General features: G+C 46.2%; 1 protein-coding gene across 1 annotated transcript in view; it reads left to right on the top strand.

Annotated features, from left to right (window-relative positions):
- The window catches only part of LOC138286353 (uncharacterized), a 1,286,679-nt gene that overhangs the window by 900,701 nt on the left and 370,388 nt on the right, over positions 1-15,590 (top strand). Inside the window, exon 81 of the mRNA XM_069226509.1 lies at positions 15,090-15,202. Within this exon, the coding sequence (XP_069082610.1) occupies positions 15,090-15,202 (113 nt within the window). The remainder of the gene's footprint in view (positions 1-15,089; positions 15,203-15,590) is intronic.

Raw genomic sequence — 15,590 nt, forward strand, 5'->3', positions numbered from 1 at the left:
ATATACAGGGACCATGTTAGTCCCCCTAAAAAAGTTAGCTTCTGCAGTCCAGCATTAAGAGTATAGTTTGTGGTAGAGGAGCCCGCCAGCAGCATGGATAATGTTGCGGGTGTTCATAGCTGTAGCGTGAAGAATAGATTGGGTGTCGCAGGTGGTCGTCACTGTAGTACAAAGATCCTGTTAGGTGTCTCGGACGGTCATTGCTGGAGATTCGTGTTGACGACTACCGCTAGCTGTTGATGCTGAAGTGCAAAGTGCAGATTGTGCGTTGCCGTTCATTGCTGATGGTCGTTGTAACATGAAGATTTGGGTTAAATCAAGCTTCACTTTGGTTGTCAGCGCAGGCGGCAAGATGTTGGTGCAAATGGGTCCTTTCACTCTTTGTTGAAGTCAGGTGCCTATAAGACAGGTGCTGAGCACAGATCTTCCTTTAGGGTGTCAAAGGCCTTTTGTCAGGAATCAGTCCAAATGACTTTCCTCGGCTGTTTCTCATAGGTTAGTTCTGTTAAAGGTGCTACTATGCTACAATACCCTTTCACAAACCTCCTGTAGTACCCAGTCAGGCGTAAAAAAGGCTATCTGCCAATAACCTGACGTCCGGTCAAAAGTACTCAGATATTTTGCAGCCCCCAGCCTGTCTGTGAGCTCATCAGCTCTTGGAATGAGGGGAGCATCAGTCATTGTGACTATATTCAGTCCTCTATAGTCCACACAAAATCTCGGTTCAGGTTTCCCTCCTTTGGGATTAGCTTTAGGCACCAGAACCATTAGGCTTGCACGAGGACTATTGTAGGGCTCAATCACCTCTAACTCTAACATTTTAACAACCTCTGCTTTTAAGCCTTGACCTGAGCTGACAGTCTGTAAATTGTACTTTTGACAGGTAAAGTGCCACCTGTGTCCACACCATGGGTACACCATGTGTCAAACCTGGGGTCAAGGAAAACAATCCAGCAAACTGTCTGTCTGTTGCTGATCTGTCATAGGGGGGAGAGAGTGCTAATCCTTCCATTGAACCATCTTTGACATTGGTAGACATGACGTTTGGTAGAGGGCCACTTTCTTCCTCTTTCCCACCATTTGTCACCATGAGCATGGTCATATCTACTTTGTCATAGTGTAACTTGAGCCTGTTCACGTGTATCATCCTATGAGGGTTCCTTGGGGTACCTAAATCCACCAAGTATATAACATCCCCATTCTTTTACAAGATAGGATAAGGCCCAGTCCTTAGCGAAGGCCTAATACATAATCAATGATGTCTTGTTTAGGCTCCTTGAGAGGTCTCTCCCAACCTTCTCTCACCAAACATAAAGGACCCCTGATACGGTATCCAAAGAGCAGTTCAAAAAGGATAACGCCTACTCTTTCTTGAGGAACCTCCCTATAGGCAAATAACAGGCATGGGAGAAGAATATCTCACCTCCTCCTGAGTTTCTCTGGTAAACTCATAATCTGATAGAGACTTCTAACTGCAGATTCCTTACCTTAGAATTTCCTGTCGTCAGCTTGGAATCTGGAATTTGTTGCTGATCAGTACCCTGCCAGCGCCGTCGGGTGGCATCGTTCTGATCCGCGTGCGTCTTTGGGATCCACATGGCAACGTTGGCATCATTGGATCCGTCTGTGACATCATGGTTGCCTATATAGGTACCACCCCGGCATGCATACGTAAGTTCTTTTCCTTCAGCGCCGTTTAAGCACACAGGTCCAGATTCAAACTACCCTCTACCTTTTTTGGCAGGCTTTTTTCGACCTTTTTCTTGAGATTGTTTTCAAAGTCTGTGCAGGATGACATCGAGGAAGACGGGGTTCAAGCCGTGTGGTGCATGCCATTGCACTATGTCAGTAACGGACTCCCACTAAGTATAAGTATGTCTCTGGTGCCTCGACAGAGACCACGACTCAAAGTTGTGCTCCGACTGCTGGGCCATGGCTCCTAAGGCTTTGAGAGAGCGGTCTCTAAAGCTTATGGCGGCCAGGCAGTCGACGTCAGTTGGTGCGACTCCTGCGAGGTCACAGTCCCGATTGAGGAGGAGGTCGTGGGACCAGTTTAGGAGCCCTGAGCCCTCTTCTTCGCACTCGAGGTCCTCTGAGCACTTCAGAAAGGAAGCACAAAAAGAAGAAGAAGTCCGAGCGGACTTCGACTGCGCCACACTCGTTGGCCAACGAGGCGTTTCGGGAACATCGACGTTCCAGGAACAGTTCAGCGGAACCGAAGCCAGGGCCAACTTCGAGCTTACCCACCTTTCCGGGAGCCGGAGCGACCCCCGCTCAACTCAGAGAGTTTTACGAGGCCATGCGCCATCAGATTCGACGCCCGCAGCTTCGGCCTCGGTGCCGTTGGGGACTCCAGAATCCGATACCGGATCCGGAGCAACACTGAGTACACACAGATGGCTTCCTCCGGCGTTGCTCCCGTCGTTGACGCTTCCTGCTCTACCGGCGCACATTGGTGGAGCGAGCCCCATCTTCATCCCTGATGATCCGGAGCCGGAACGGTGTAGTATGACACCGATTCAGACTTTGACGGCACCTATAGGGGCCAGATCATTGTCTGAGGCTTATTATGATCAGCCAGTCACAGGAGGAGAATGGGAGGGGTCTAAGGACTCTTTAGAATTTGGTTTGGAGCATATGGACTGGTATGAGGAACTAGGGGAGGCCAGTGGACTTGATACCTCTCTAGATACTGGTATGCTCTCAACTCCTACTGTGGCTATGGAGGAGGGTGCTTCATATGCTATGGTGGTGCGTGGGGCAGCTGAGGTCTTGGACCTAGATTTGCCTTCGGTGCCGGTCAGGACTAACCTCCTGACTGAGGTGCTTCAGCCGGGGGTTTCTACGTCAGAACCAATGTTACCCTTTAATGAGGCCCTCACTGATGTCCTGCTGGGGACATGGTCCACACCCAGCACAGGGGCTCCTGTTAATAGGACAATCGGCTGCTGCCATCGACCAGCTCCTAATGATCCTAGTTTCCTCACCCAACACCCCACCCTGGAGAGCTTGGTGGTTCAGGCCTCCACTTCCCATGGTGCCTTCCCTTCCGCTCCCCCGGACAGGGAATCCAAGATGCTGAATCAACTTGGAAAGAAAATGTTTTATTCCTCCAGCCTCGCATTGAAGTCCATAAACATCTCATGCCTATTGGGCCGTTTTACCCATACTTTATGAAATACGGTGCCACAGGTGCTGACCCAGGTCCTGGAGGGTGTTAGGGACACTCTCACACAAGCTGTAAAAGATGGGCGAGATGCAGCAAAGCTTACGATATGGTGTGGGTTGGACACAACCGACTCGCTGAGTAGGACAATTTCATTGACGGTGGCCCTTCGTCACCACGCCTGGCTCCGTATGTCTGGCTTTTCGGGGGATGTCCAGGCAAACCTTACGGACATGCCCTTTGATGGCTCATGCCTATTTGGAGAAAAGGCATACTCAGTGCTTGAGCTGTTCAAGGATTCTTGGCCTACGGCCAGATCCTTGGGCCTCTCTGCACATGCTCGCCAGCAGTCTGCCTTTTGCCCCTTTCAAGGCTTCGGAAGGGGTGTGGTACCACGCCGCCCACAAATCGGCCACCGTCCTCCATCAACTCAGCATCCAGTGTGAGGACGAGGTCGTGGTACCTTCAGACCCAGAGGGTCTAGCCAGAGATCGGCCTCCACCCAGCCCCCATCTTCCACAGCGCCCAAGCCCTGCTATATGATTCTGCAAGACCAGACGCATCCAGTTGGAGGAAGAATTCAATTTAATCTCCCTCACTGGTGGTCCATAAAATGAGACAAATGGGTCTTGCAGATCGTACAGAAGGGCTGTTCCCTCACCTTCAAGTCTTTCCCTTCCTCTATGCCTCCACTAAAAAAAGGCTGTTTGAGGATCACTTAATCTTGCTTCTTGAGGAATTTATGGCTCTCTTGTCCAAGGGAGCCATAGAAAAGATCCCGATGTCAGAAGTAGGTAGTGGTTGTCATTCCCACTGCTTTCTGATTCCAAAAAAGAACAAGGGTCTTTGCCCCATAATGGATTTAAGGGACGTCAAACTCTTTCTCAAAAAGGAGAAATTCAAGGTGCTCACGCTTGCTCAGGTCTTGTCTGCCCTAGAACAAGGAGACTGGATGGTAGCGTTGAACTTGCAGGATGCATATTTTTACTGCACCATCCTGCCTGCCCACAGGCGTTACTTGCGGTTCAAAGTGGACCACGAGCACTTTCAGTTTACTGTGCTCCCCTTTGCTCCCACAAGTGCCCTTCAGGTGTTTACCAAGGTGATGGCGGTGGTAGCAGCTCATCTGCCCAGGTTAGGGATTTCAGTCTTCCCCTACCTCGATGACTGGCTGTTGAAGGCTCCTAAGCCCCAGGCTCTTGCCAACCACCTTTAGACGACGACGGACCTCCTGCATTCGTTGAGGTTCACTATAAATATGCCAAAGTCACACCTGAGGCTTCCTTTCATCTGAGCTGTTCTGGACCCAGTGCAGTTTTGGGCTTACCCTCCCGAGCAGCAAGTTCATGATATTCAGGTTATGATACCGATGTTTTGGCCTCTAACCTAGATTTCGGTGAGACAGACTCTGAGGCTGTTGGCACTCATGGTCTCCTGCATCCAGTTAGTCAAGTGTTCCAGTGGGCGCACCATCAGGGGAATCTTACTGAGACGGTTCAAATCTTGGAGGGAACTGCAAAAGATCTGCAGTGGTGGTTAATGAACTACGATTGGGTTAGCGGCAGACTCCTCTCCCTTCCCCAAACAGATCTCACAGTAGTGACATGTGCGTCACTTCTGGGATGGGGTGGCCATCTGGGAGAGGCGAAGATCAGGTGTCCCTGGTCTCCAGCGGCATCTGGACTCCATATCAATTTACTGGAGCTCTGGGCTATCCAGCCGGCATTTAAATCATTTCTTCCTGTGGCAAAAGGGAAGAAAGTGCAGGTGTTCACAGACAAAACCGCCACAATGCGATACTGCAACAAGCAGGGCGGTGTGGAGTAGTGGACCCTTTGTCAAGAGGCTCTGTGTTTCTGGACATGGCTGGAACAGCAGGTTCTCTGAACGCCAGAGCAGACGAACGCAGCCGTAGGTGCCTAGCGGATCACGAATGGTATCTTCACACAGAGGTGGCGCAAGGAAACTTTCAGCAGTGAGGATAGCCTTGGTTAGATGGGTTCGCGTCCGCAGAGAATGCGCAATGTCAGCAGTATTGCGCGTTGGAGTTTCTGAGGCGGCAATCGCTCGGCTACGCTTTTCGTCCTAGTGGCTCCGGATTAGACAAGGAGAGTTTGGTATCCTGACTTTCTGAAAATGAGCATCAATCCTCCAATCAGGTTGCCTCTTCAGGAGGATCTTCTGTCGCAGCAGCAGGGGAAGGTTCTCCACCGAACCTGTCAACTCTGCATCTGCATGCATGGAGATTGAGTGGTGACAGGTGATGGCTTTTGACCTTCCTTCTGAAGTCTGTAAGGTTATTTTGGCAGCCAGGCGTCCCTCCACTAAGGCAATATACGCCTGCCGTTGGAAGCGCTTTGTATATTATTGTACAGAAAAATCTATTGATCCTCTTTCTTCCTCTCTCTCTGATATCCTGCTCTTCATACTGTCCCTTGCCCAGCAACGTTCTGCCTTGGGTACTCTCAAGGGCTACCTTTCAGCCTTATCAGCATTCCTTCAGCTGCCTGATCAACCTTCACGTTTCAAGTCTCCCATTGTACATAGATTTCTCAAAGGGCTTGTACCTATGCTTCCCCCTACACCCTTTATTATGCCCCAATGGGACTTAAATCTGGTCCTCACATTTCCCATGTGTGCTCCTTTTGAGCCTTTAGACAATTGTCCCCTTTGGCTTCTCTTCATCAAGACAGCCTTCTTAGTGGCAATAACATCTGCCAGGAGGGTGAGTGGGATGCAGGCCCTTTCATCTGAGCCACTGTATCTCACCATGTTCTCAGACAAGGTGGTTCTCAGAACTCATGCCTCTTTCCTCCCCAAGGTGGTGTCCCCATTTCATCTGGGTCAGAACATCACCCTGCCTACCTTCTTTGCTCCACCTCATCCCTCTAAAGAAGAGGAACGACTCCACCAGCTGGACCCAAATAAGGCATTGTCGTTCTAATTAATCTCACAAAAGAGTTCTGGGTGGATGACCAACTCATTGTGGGGTATGGGGGAGCAAAGAAGGATCGGGCAGTGCAGAAACAAACCATTTCGCGCTGGGTCATTCTCTGGATTAAGATCTGCTACGCATTGGCCAGGTAGCAGCCTCCTGAGGGCTTGAGGTCTCATTCCACCAGGGGCAAAGCTGCTACCACTGAACTAGCTCGGGCGTTCCAGTCCTGGATATCTGTCAGACCGCAACTTGGGCATCCTTGCACAGGTTTGCAAAACACTACTGCCTGAACAGTCAGTACGGAGAGACAGGCACCTTGCCCGTTCGGTTCTACAGGACTTTTTAGTGTGGGTAGCCCACCACCAGGAGGTTATGGCTTGGGTATCTATTCTAAGGTAAGGAATCTGCAGCTAGAAGTCTCTATCAGATGAACAAGTTACTTACCTTTGGTAACACATTATCTGGTAGAAATTTTGCTGCAGATTCCTTACACCCACCCATGCCTCCCTGCTCTGGGGATATGTCTAATAGGGTTAGGGTTTATCCCTTCAGGGCCCTAGTTTTGCACAGACGAACTGTTGGTTCAATCAATGTCTCTGCACTTCTGTCGAGGAAGTTTGTGAGAAAAAGAACTGACATACGCACGCCAGGGTGGTGCCTCTACCGTGACATCAAAGACGGCTCGAATGATGCCGACGATGCCTCGCAACTCCAAACGATGCCCGCGGATCTGAACAATGCCACCTGATGGCGTGCGCAAGGTACTGCTCAGCGGAAAATTCTGGATTACAAGCTGACGCCAGGAAATTCTAAGGTAAGGAATCTGCAGCTACATAGAGTCTCTACAAGATAATGCGTTACCGAAGGTAAGTAAATTGTTCATCATGCCTTTCAAGGTCTTTTAACAGGGCCATTTCCTTGTTGATGGTAAGGCGTAGTGACCTTATACGTCACCCCACACTCATCGAACGTTGGTTTCAGATAGACAGATATGAGGTTTGTGTCTCTGTCTGAAATGACCTCCTTTGGAAAACCCACACTAGTAAAAATACTAAGGAGGGCTCCAGCTACTGCAGGGGCAGTAATTGTTCCAAGGGGTATGGCTTCTGAATATCTAGTGGCATGGTCCATTACCACTATAATTAACCTATGCCCTGAGGCACTCTCAGAGTTGAAAAACAATCAGTATCCGTCCAACAATGTGGGGGTGAAAATGTAAAGAGAAGCATTTCCTTACAAGGGTGACAGTGATGTATTTGTTGCCGGAGGTGGGGTATAATCTAAAGCAGTCTATGAAGGTTCCTTATATTAAATGTATTTAGCGATACCTTGACTGGATTAAAATCGGATCAAAGAGGTGACAGTGAAATGGTTATAATCGCCTGATTATCTGTTTATATTGTCAACCTATTTCTGTTGGATTTGAAACCCCATAAGGGTTCATAGCCTTTTTAAGGATATAAATATCGCTGGTTGTGAGAAATTGTGTTGTTGATTGAGGTGGGAGGAGATAAGCACTTCTCATGGAACAGCCACAATCCCTGTCAGAGTGAACCACTAAAAGTCACTGAGTTAACCTGTGCCTAACACTCTGGTAGCTTGGCAAAAAAGCAGACAGGCTTAACTTAGAGGCAATGTGTATGCAGCACACAAACAGTAATAAGTGGAAATAGAACACAAGAAAAATATCAAACCGATTTAGAAAAATAAAGTAAATTAAAACAAATTATTTGACACTAAAAAATCAGTAGAACCAGAGATATGAAATTTTAAAGCACCACTTGCAGCTATCTGGTTGTGGAGACCAAGTGAAAGTCACAAGTTCAGGCCAACCGCACTGCAGTGTGGGCCATATACAGGGACCATGTTAGTCCCCCTAAAAAAGTTAGCTTCTGCAGTCCAGCATTAAGAGTATAGTTTGTGGTAGAGGAGCCCGCCAGCAGCATGGATAATGTTGCGGGTGTTCATAGCTGTAGCGTGAAGAATAGATTGGGTGTCGCAGGTGGTCGTCACTGTAGTACAAAGATCCTGTTAGGTGTCTCGGACGGTCATTGCTGGAGATTCGTGTTGACGACTACCGCTAGCTGTTGATGCTGAAGTGCAAAGTGCAGATTGTGCGTTGCCGTTCATTGCTGATGGTCGTTGTAACATGAAGATTTGGGTTAAATCAAGCTTCACTTTGGTTGTCAGCGCAGGCGGCAAGATGTTGGTGCAAATGGGTCCTTTCACAGTTGTGAAGAGCCCAGACCATCAAGATTTCTCCTTTTTAAGTCAGTAGAGTGCTTTGATGCCAACCACAGATCGAGGTCCTGGAAAGGCACATCTGGTGTTCAGGGACATACTCTTGCAGGGGCCAGCAGGGCCTGTTCCAGACAGTTCCTGTTGTGGGGAAGGCAGTAGGTCATCTAGGAAGATGCAGGGAGACCATTAGAGCTTGTTATGTCTCTGTAGCTCTATACAGGAGGTCAGTGAGCTAGACCTTGGAGTCAGTCAACCAGGGATGAAGGAGGCAGGTGTAGTCTTCCTTCTTAGCAATCAGGGCAAGCCCCAAGCAGCAGACCATCCTTCTTCTGTAGTGTCCATAGGTCCTGGAGTGTACTGAAGAATGGGTCTGGAATTTCTTGCCTCCCTGCCTGGTTACAGATTGTCTGGGGTCACAATAAGCTAGTGTGAAGTCCTTTGTATGTGTCCTGGGATAGTTCCTTTGAAGTGCAAGTGTGGCACGCAATAGCTTTCTCCCCGATTCTGCCAGAGATGGCTCATCCTGTCAGCACCCAGACCCGCTGTTGTGATGCTGTGTAGGTGGAATACACAAAGACCAACTGCCAACTATAAATAGTCATGTGACCCAGGAAACAGGCTGCAGGCACCAAATAGTTATGAAAAGAAGATGCCCAATTTCCAGAGTTGATATTTTCAGAAATCCGACTTTTACACTAAAGAGGTTTTTACAATTCTTTAGACACCTAACATGATATTCCATCTACTCCCAATAAAAATTATTCACTTATTAATTGTGATAATGTAACCCAATTTTATCCTATGGGAAAGGTAGGCCTTGCTATAGTGAAAAAACACAATTTGAGAGGTTTTCACTAAGGGACATGTAAGACGTCCAACTTTTTAAATATAATGCACCCCACCCTTTGGGCGGTGTAGGACACACCCTAGGGGTGACATATGTATTAAAGAGTAAGATTTAGGCTTGGCAAAAGGTTTATTTTGCCAGGTCACAATGGCAGTCTAAAACTGCATACACAGTCTGCAATGGCAGGCCTGAGATGTGTTTAAAAGGGCTATTTAAGTGGGTAGCACAATAAGTACTGCAGGACCACTAGTTGCACGTAATGTATAGGCACTGAGTACATGTAGTACCACTTTACTAGGGGCTTAGAAGTAAATTGTGTGTGCCAATTGGTTGTCAGCTGATTTCACCATGTTTGAAGGATAGAGCACAAGCACTTTAGCACTGGTTAGCCATAGTAAAGTGTGCAGAGTCCTAAAAAGTTAACATAAATGGGTTCAGAAAACAGGAGTTGTGAAGGCAAATATTTGGGGGTGACCCTGCAGGGAGTGCTGGGCTCAACTTTGGCTAAATACGTTTATAGAGACAAGAATTGCAGGTCAAGACAACAATTAACATGAATTTGTTTGAACAGACCACACACAACACATAAATGGGGGATAAGGGTCATAAGAGTACTACTCGAATGAATAATACGTTTTTTTCCTCAGATGTTTTCCCTTGATTGGGTTATTTCTCTCAATGCAAGAATTGGGGAGTGGGGGCGGCTGAAGGTTTCACTGTAATCAAGCATTTGTCATGGAACAAGCGCCTCCAGCGTGAGCCCAGCAGTCCTTTCGTGCTGAGAGAAATTCCCTCAGTTTTTAATCTACTAAAACTGCCCAGAAACATATTTCATTATTGTTCTGGTCCTTACATTTATATGCAGATTGTTAAGTATTGTGAGAAACGTATAGTGGATGGCCCCAAAACTGTGCTTAATTCATTTTAATTTCTTTCAGGTGTTTTCCCCACTAGGTACAGATGACACAAAAGTTGACATACGGAAGAGCACTTAGTTGCTGTACATATTTCTAAACTTGATGTAAATTGTTGTATAAATTTGAAAAGAAAATGAATGAATTTATTTAAAGGATGTGAAGTCCACAGAGATTCACAGGCTTCACAGAGGTACATAGTAACATAAAATCAGATACAAGCAGTTCACAGACAATAATCACATTGTTTTCATGCAGTATACTTGGGATAAGGCTGTATTAGAGTACTTATGAGACCCTAGACCTAATCCTAACTTGAGCCCTAACATAAACTGTGCACTCATACATTACTAAATGTTTGCGTGAACTACACAGGGTACGTCAGGGCTAAACAGAAAGGTACCAGACCTGACATGCCCAAAGGTCGCCAGTAAAGAGGCCTAATGAATTACCAAATAGTGAGGTGATTAGGGATTGTCCATAGAGAAGAGGATAGGTAATTCTAAGTTTTAATAGTAACAATAGAAGTAGATCTTCTTCCAGTTGTGGTGTGCCGTAGACTTTGAATGCAGACTGGGTGGGGATAAGTTGGTCATGGATTACGACAAGGAGGGTACCTAGCAAATGGCACATGGAGAAACATAAGGTCTGTGTGATGGATTGCTCTAAAACATATACACAAAGACTCATTAACCGTTTATGGACAGGAAATCTTAGTGAGTTAGCTAAATGTCCAAAGCTACTCGGTCTCCAGGCCAGGGGAGTATGAGAATCAGTGTGGCCACACATTTGTAGATGAGCTGGAGCTGATGGGCAATATATGTGGGATGTCACAAATGAATGTCTTTTCATTAAACCACGTGGAAGAGGTTACCAACTGGGTGAGAGTTTTTCTGTCTGCAACTTTGGTGGTAAAGGAATGATTCTCCATACTTTCCTGAGGCAAAGAAAGCAGAACTAAGAATGTTTTGAAATCTGGTAAGGAGACGTTTTGGAGAAAAATACGACCTAGGTTTTCAACCTGCTATTCTGGGGAAGGTGGCAAGCCATCTAACCTGGAGGAGGAATTGCATCCCAAGAAATATCTTAGTCTTGTCATGATTCAATATAAGACAGATCAATAGTATAATTATTTTGATTGCCTTAAAGAAGAAAAGGGCCTATAGCTGTGATCAAGATTTGTGTACTTCCTAGGGATTTGTTTCAATAAGAATAAGTAGTGTGGGTGCAAGAACTATCATTTTTGGGTATTGACCTTATGCCCAAATAAAATTTGAAAACTGAAATGGCGGAATCTGTACTCTAAGAGGTAAATATTGTATTAGCCAAACTTTTATTGTAGAATAAAGAACAGTCTCCAATTAATCCAGCTGACCCATGTTTTTTATTTGGACAGGTTAGCAAAGAGACTTTTCATGGATTCTTAGTAAGAAGGAAAATTGTAATACTTTGTTGAGGTGCCTGAGATGCAGTTGGGCTAAACCATGCCCTGGCTCTCTGGCCAGTTTCCATGCCGCCACAAACCAGTTCCAGGCTAACCTGATTTTCTAAACTGAAATCTAACCCCTGAGAGTCTGATGGTGGAGGCGTCCAGCAGCAGAATGAACCTTAATGTCTTTCCGATTTCTCCTTCAATGTATGGCACTTTTTGGTAACAGAATGTTTTCACAAGTCAGCCAGCTACCTCCTGGGTTGCTACACCTACACCAGGGACAAGGTTGGTGAGATTTTACCATCAGTCCCAGAAGGCATATGGACTTCCTTGGCCCAAACCATTCAGGATGGCCAGAGTATGTTCAAGTTTGACATCTTATGAGGCCACCACTGATTGTCTACGATGGGCAGATGGCACATGAGTGGTGCTTCATCACCACATGTGAGTGAGGTTCACAGACATTTCTGGGGATGGCTAGTAATCAATAACGGACATGCTGTTTGATGGATCTCACCTGTTCTGTGAAAAAGTGACTCTAGAGATTTTTACAGAGACCTAAGCCAAGGCTCTCTTCTTGGCCTTTCTGCACCATTTTTCAGTGATCTCCCCAACAGTTTTGCTTTTTTCTGGGATATGCCAGAGGCTTGAGTAGTGGCAGTGCCAGGCTCTTCCACCTGCACAACTCACCTCTGAGACATTTTGAAGGTCTGCCTTTGCCCGAACAGACAATTTCCAGGTCATAAGGGCAGTACCCATCTCTGTCCCCATCCCTCAAGCAACAACCTCAAAACATCTTTAGTATCCGCGTTGATGCTCAGAACCACCCTGTTAGAGGCAAGTTCTCCAGGGGTTACAGAGCATCACATCTGAAATCATTCAATTGGGTTGTGCCCTGCCATTCCTTTTTGACCCTCTGGACCTTCCACCTACATCAGAGCTGCTTTCTGAGGACCAGCTGTCCATTTTGTGCCAGGAGGAGCCATAGAGAGGGTACCAGCCTTGGAAGTAGGAACTCAATTTTATCCCCATTACTTCTTTTCGATAAAGAAGGACAGAAGCCTTAATCCTATAATCCTATTTTGGGTTATTGCCCTCTCAACGCCTTCCTGCAAAGGGACAAATTCAAGATGATCGTGCTGATCCAGGTTCTCTTTTTTGCCCGGATCCAGAAGAGTGGATGGTAGCAGTGGACCTGCAGTATGACCTTTTCTATTTCCACAACCTGCAGGTCCATAGATGCTGCCTCCGACTCATGGTGGGCCACAAGCATTTCCAATTTGATGTGCTCCTCTTTGGCCTCACCATTAGCCCTTAGGTATTGACAAAGATGATGGTGGTGGTCATTGCTGACCTTTGGAGGTTGGGGGTACTAGTCTTCCCCTACCTCTGACCCTGGCTATTGAAGATTGGCTCACCACAGAAAGTCGTGGGCCACCTCCAGACAATGGCTAACTGCCTTACATCACTGGGGTTCATAATCAGCCTGCAAAATCACAACTCACTCCTTGACAGAGACTTTGTTTCATCTGAGCCATCCTGAATGCAGTGCACTTTCGTGCCTTCCCTTTGGATCAATTCCTTGGTCTACTGGCCTCCTGCTCATTGATGATGCCAGATGGCACATGCAGGTCCTGCAGTGGGATTTGTCTCAATGGACCCAGCACCAGAGGAACCTATCAGATTCCATCCAGGTTTCGGAGGAGACTTCAAAAGATCTGCAGTGGTGTCTGCTCGACCACAATTGGACCAGTGGCAGAGACTGCTCCCTACCACACCCAGAGCTGATGGTGATGAAAAATGTGTCACTGCTGGGGAGGTCACCAGGGCTATATAAAGATCTGAGGACTTTAACCTTCAGGAATAATCCTCCTGCACATAAACCTGCTGGTGTTGTGAACGATGTACTTGCAATTGAAGGCCCTCCTATCCACCAACAAAGGGAGGCTGGTGTAGGTTCTCACAGGCCTTAACACCACCATGTGGTCTTGGGTCCTGTGCCAAGAGGCTCTGCGCCTCTGGTACTGGATGGGTCATTAGTGCATCTCCTTTGTCGTGCACTACCTTGCAGGTTCTTTGAATGTCAGGGCAGACAAACTTAGCCTATGATGTCTAGCAGATCATGAATTGCAGCTGCACCCATAGGTGGTGCAGGATATCTTCCACCAATGGAGAGACCCTGGCTTGATGTTTTTGCCACCACCAATAACAAGCAGCGTCAACACTTTACTGCAGTGTAGCTCCCAAGAAGGCTGTGTCTCAGAGACACATTCTGCCTACAGAGGAACACCTTATGATCTTGAATACTGTCATTCTGGTCACAGTAACATCAGCTCATCGCATGAATAAGCTTCTGGCTCTCTCATTCAAGCTGCCTTATACCACCTTTTTTTCTTGACAAACTTTAGTTGAGAACTGGAGCCTTTTTATGTCAGAAAAGCTATCACTCTTCCACAAATCTTTGCTGCCCCTCATCTCATGAAAGAGAGACTCCATTATTTGGACTCCAAGAGAGAGCACTGAGTTTTTACATCAACCCTACTGAGAACCATCAGGTGGACTTCCAGCTCTCTCTGGGGGTCTCTGGGGTTAAAAGGGCAAGGCTGTGCAGAAGCAGACCTTATCACACCTGATCCTCCCTTGTATTAAGATCTGCGACACACTGGCTAAGAAGCAGCCTCCAGAAAATCCGAGGACTCACTTTTCTATAGCCAAGGCTGCTACCACAGTGTTAGTGTATTGAGTGCTTATCCTGGATATCTTTAATATAGGATCAAGGGCAACCTGTTAACACAACATGGCTGGGGTATTAATTATATTGAATACAATTGGTCTCATTGGACTGAGTATTTTGTTATACTTTTCAAATCTATCACAGGCATTAGAAAATATCATTCATGTTTACTCTTTCTTTACTTCCACAGCACACTTTGTGCAAAAAAACAAGAAAATATACAAACATATAAAAACGTTCAGGCCTTCTATTGTACTTCTCCCACTTTTAAATACCATGCACGCTACTTTGTGGCCTGCAAGGCCTACACAGAGGTGACTTGCTAATATTTAAAGTGGAGTTTTTACTTGTCAAAAAGGGTTATCTTAACTGGTCATATTGCAGGTTTAAACTGCAGCAGTCAGACTACCGTTCTAATCCTGAAGCCATGTTTTCCTTGACACACAAGCTGATGGCACAATAAGTGCTGAAGACTGCAGGTGACATTTAACTTTTCATGTAATGACTGCAGTTACTACACCATATACTATTGCCTTTATGAGAGTTAAATAACCCCATCGGGGGTTAGTCAATTTTTACGTTTTGATGCCAAAGCACATATAATGGGCACTGGACAGCAGTGCCCCAGATGCATATTCTAAAAAATAGCAATAAAATTCAATAACAATTGGAGGTGACCATACAAAAGGGGCATTTTCTAACAGCTGTTATTTAAGTACCCCTTTGGGTTTTAATATAGAGGTTTGTGAAGCTGGACTTTTAAAATGTGGTTTCCATTGTTTTAGAAAAAATGACCAAGACTTTGTTCTATTTGTAGGAGCCTCCTTCCTGAACACACACTGCTGGCGTGTACTTTATTGTGCTTTCAAATACAGCAGCAAGGAAAAGAAAACCTCTTTAGTGATGATGAACTTTCTTTTTTTGTTCAAGGTACAGTATATACTTCGGTATTATTGCATAAAAATAATTATGAGAAGGATTTAATGAACTATGCTGGCGAAGATCCTACAATGGCCAGACGTTCATTATTGATGTGCGATGATTTGCAAACCTGAACTCAGATTTGTTTGTGATCTTTATAGGTCTGACGTTATCGAAGACATTTTGATTTTATTAAAATATATATATAAAAAGAGGCTTTCAGCCAGCCCTCTTCACCCATTGGTTTATTACTTTGTCAATTATATTTTTTTCCACCCACTACAGCTTACAGGAGGGGGCTGTGGATCAGCCCATCTCAGGCAGTAGATAACTTGACTGTGAGTGACTTAATTTTTCCCTTTCACACGGTGCACATCCTCAAACAAACTAGCTCCCT

The sequence above is a fragment of the Pleurodeles waltl genome, chromosome 3_2, assembly GCF_031143425.1.
Source record: "Pleurodeles waltl isolate 20211129_DDA chromosome 3_2, aPleWal1.hap1.20221129, whole genome shotgun sequence".
Taxonomy (NCBI): domain Eukaryota; kingdom Metazoa; phylum Chordata; class Amphibia; order Caudata; family Salamandridae; genus Pleurodeles; species Pleurodeles waltl.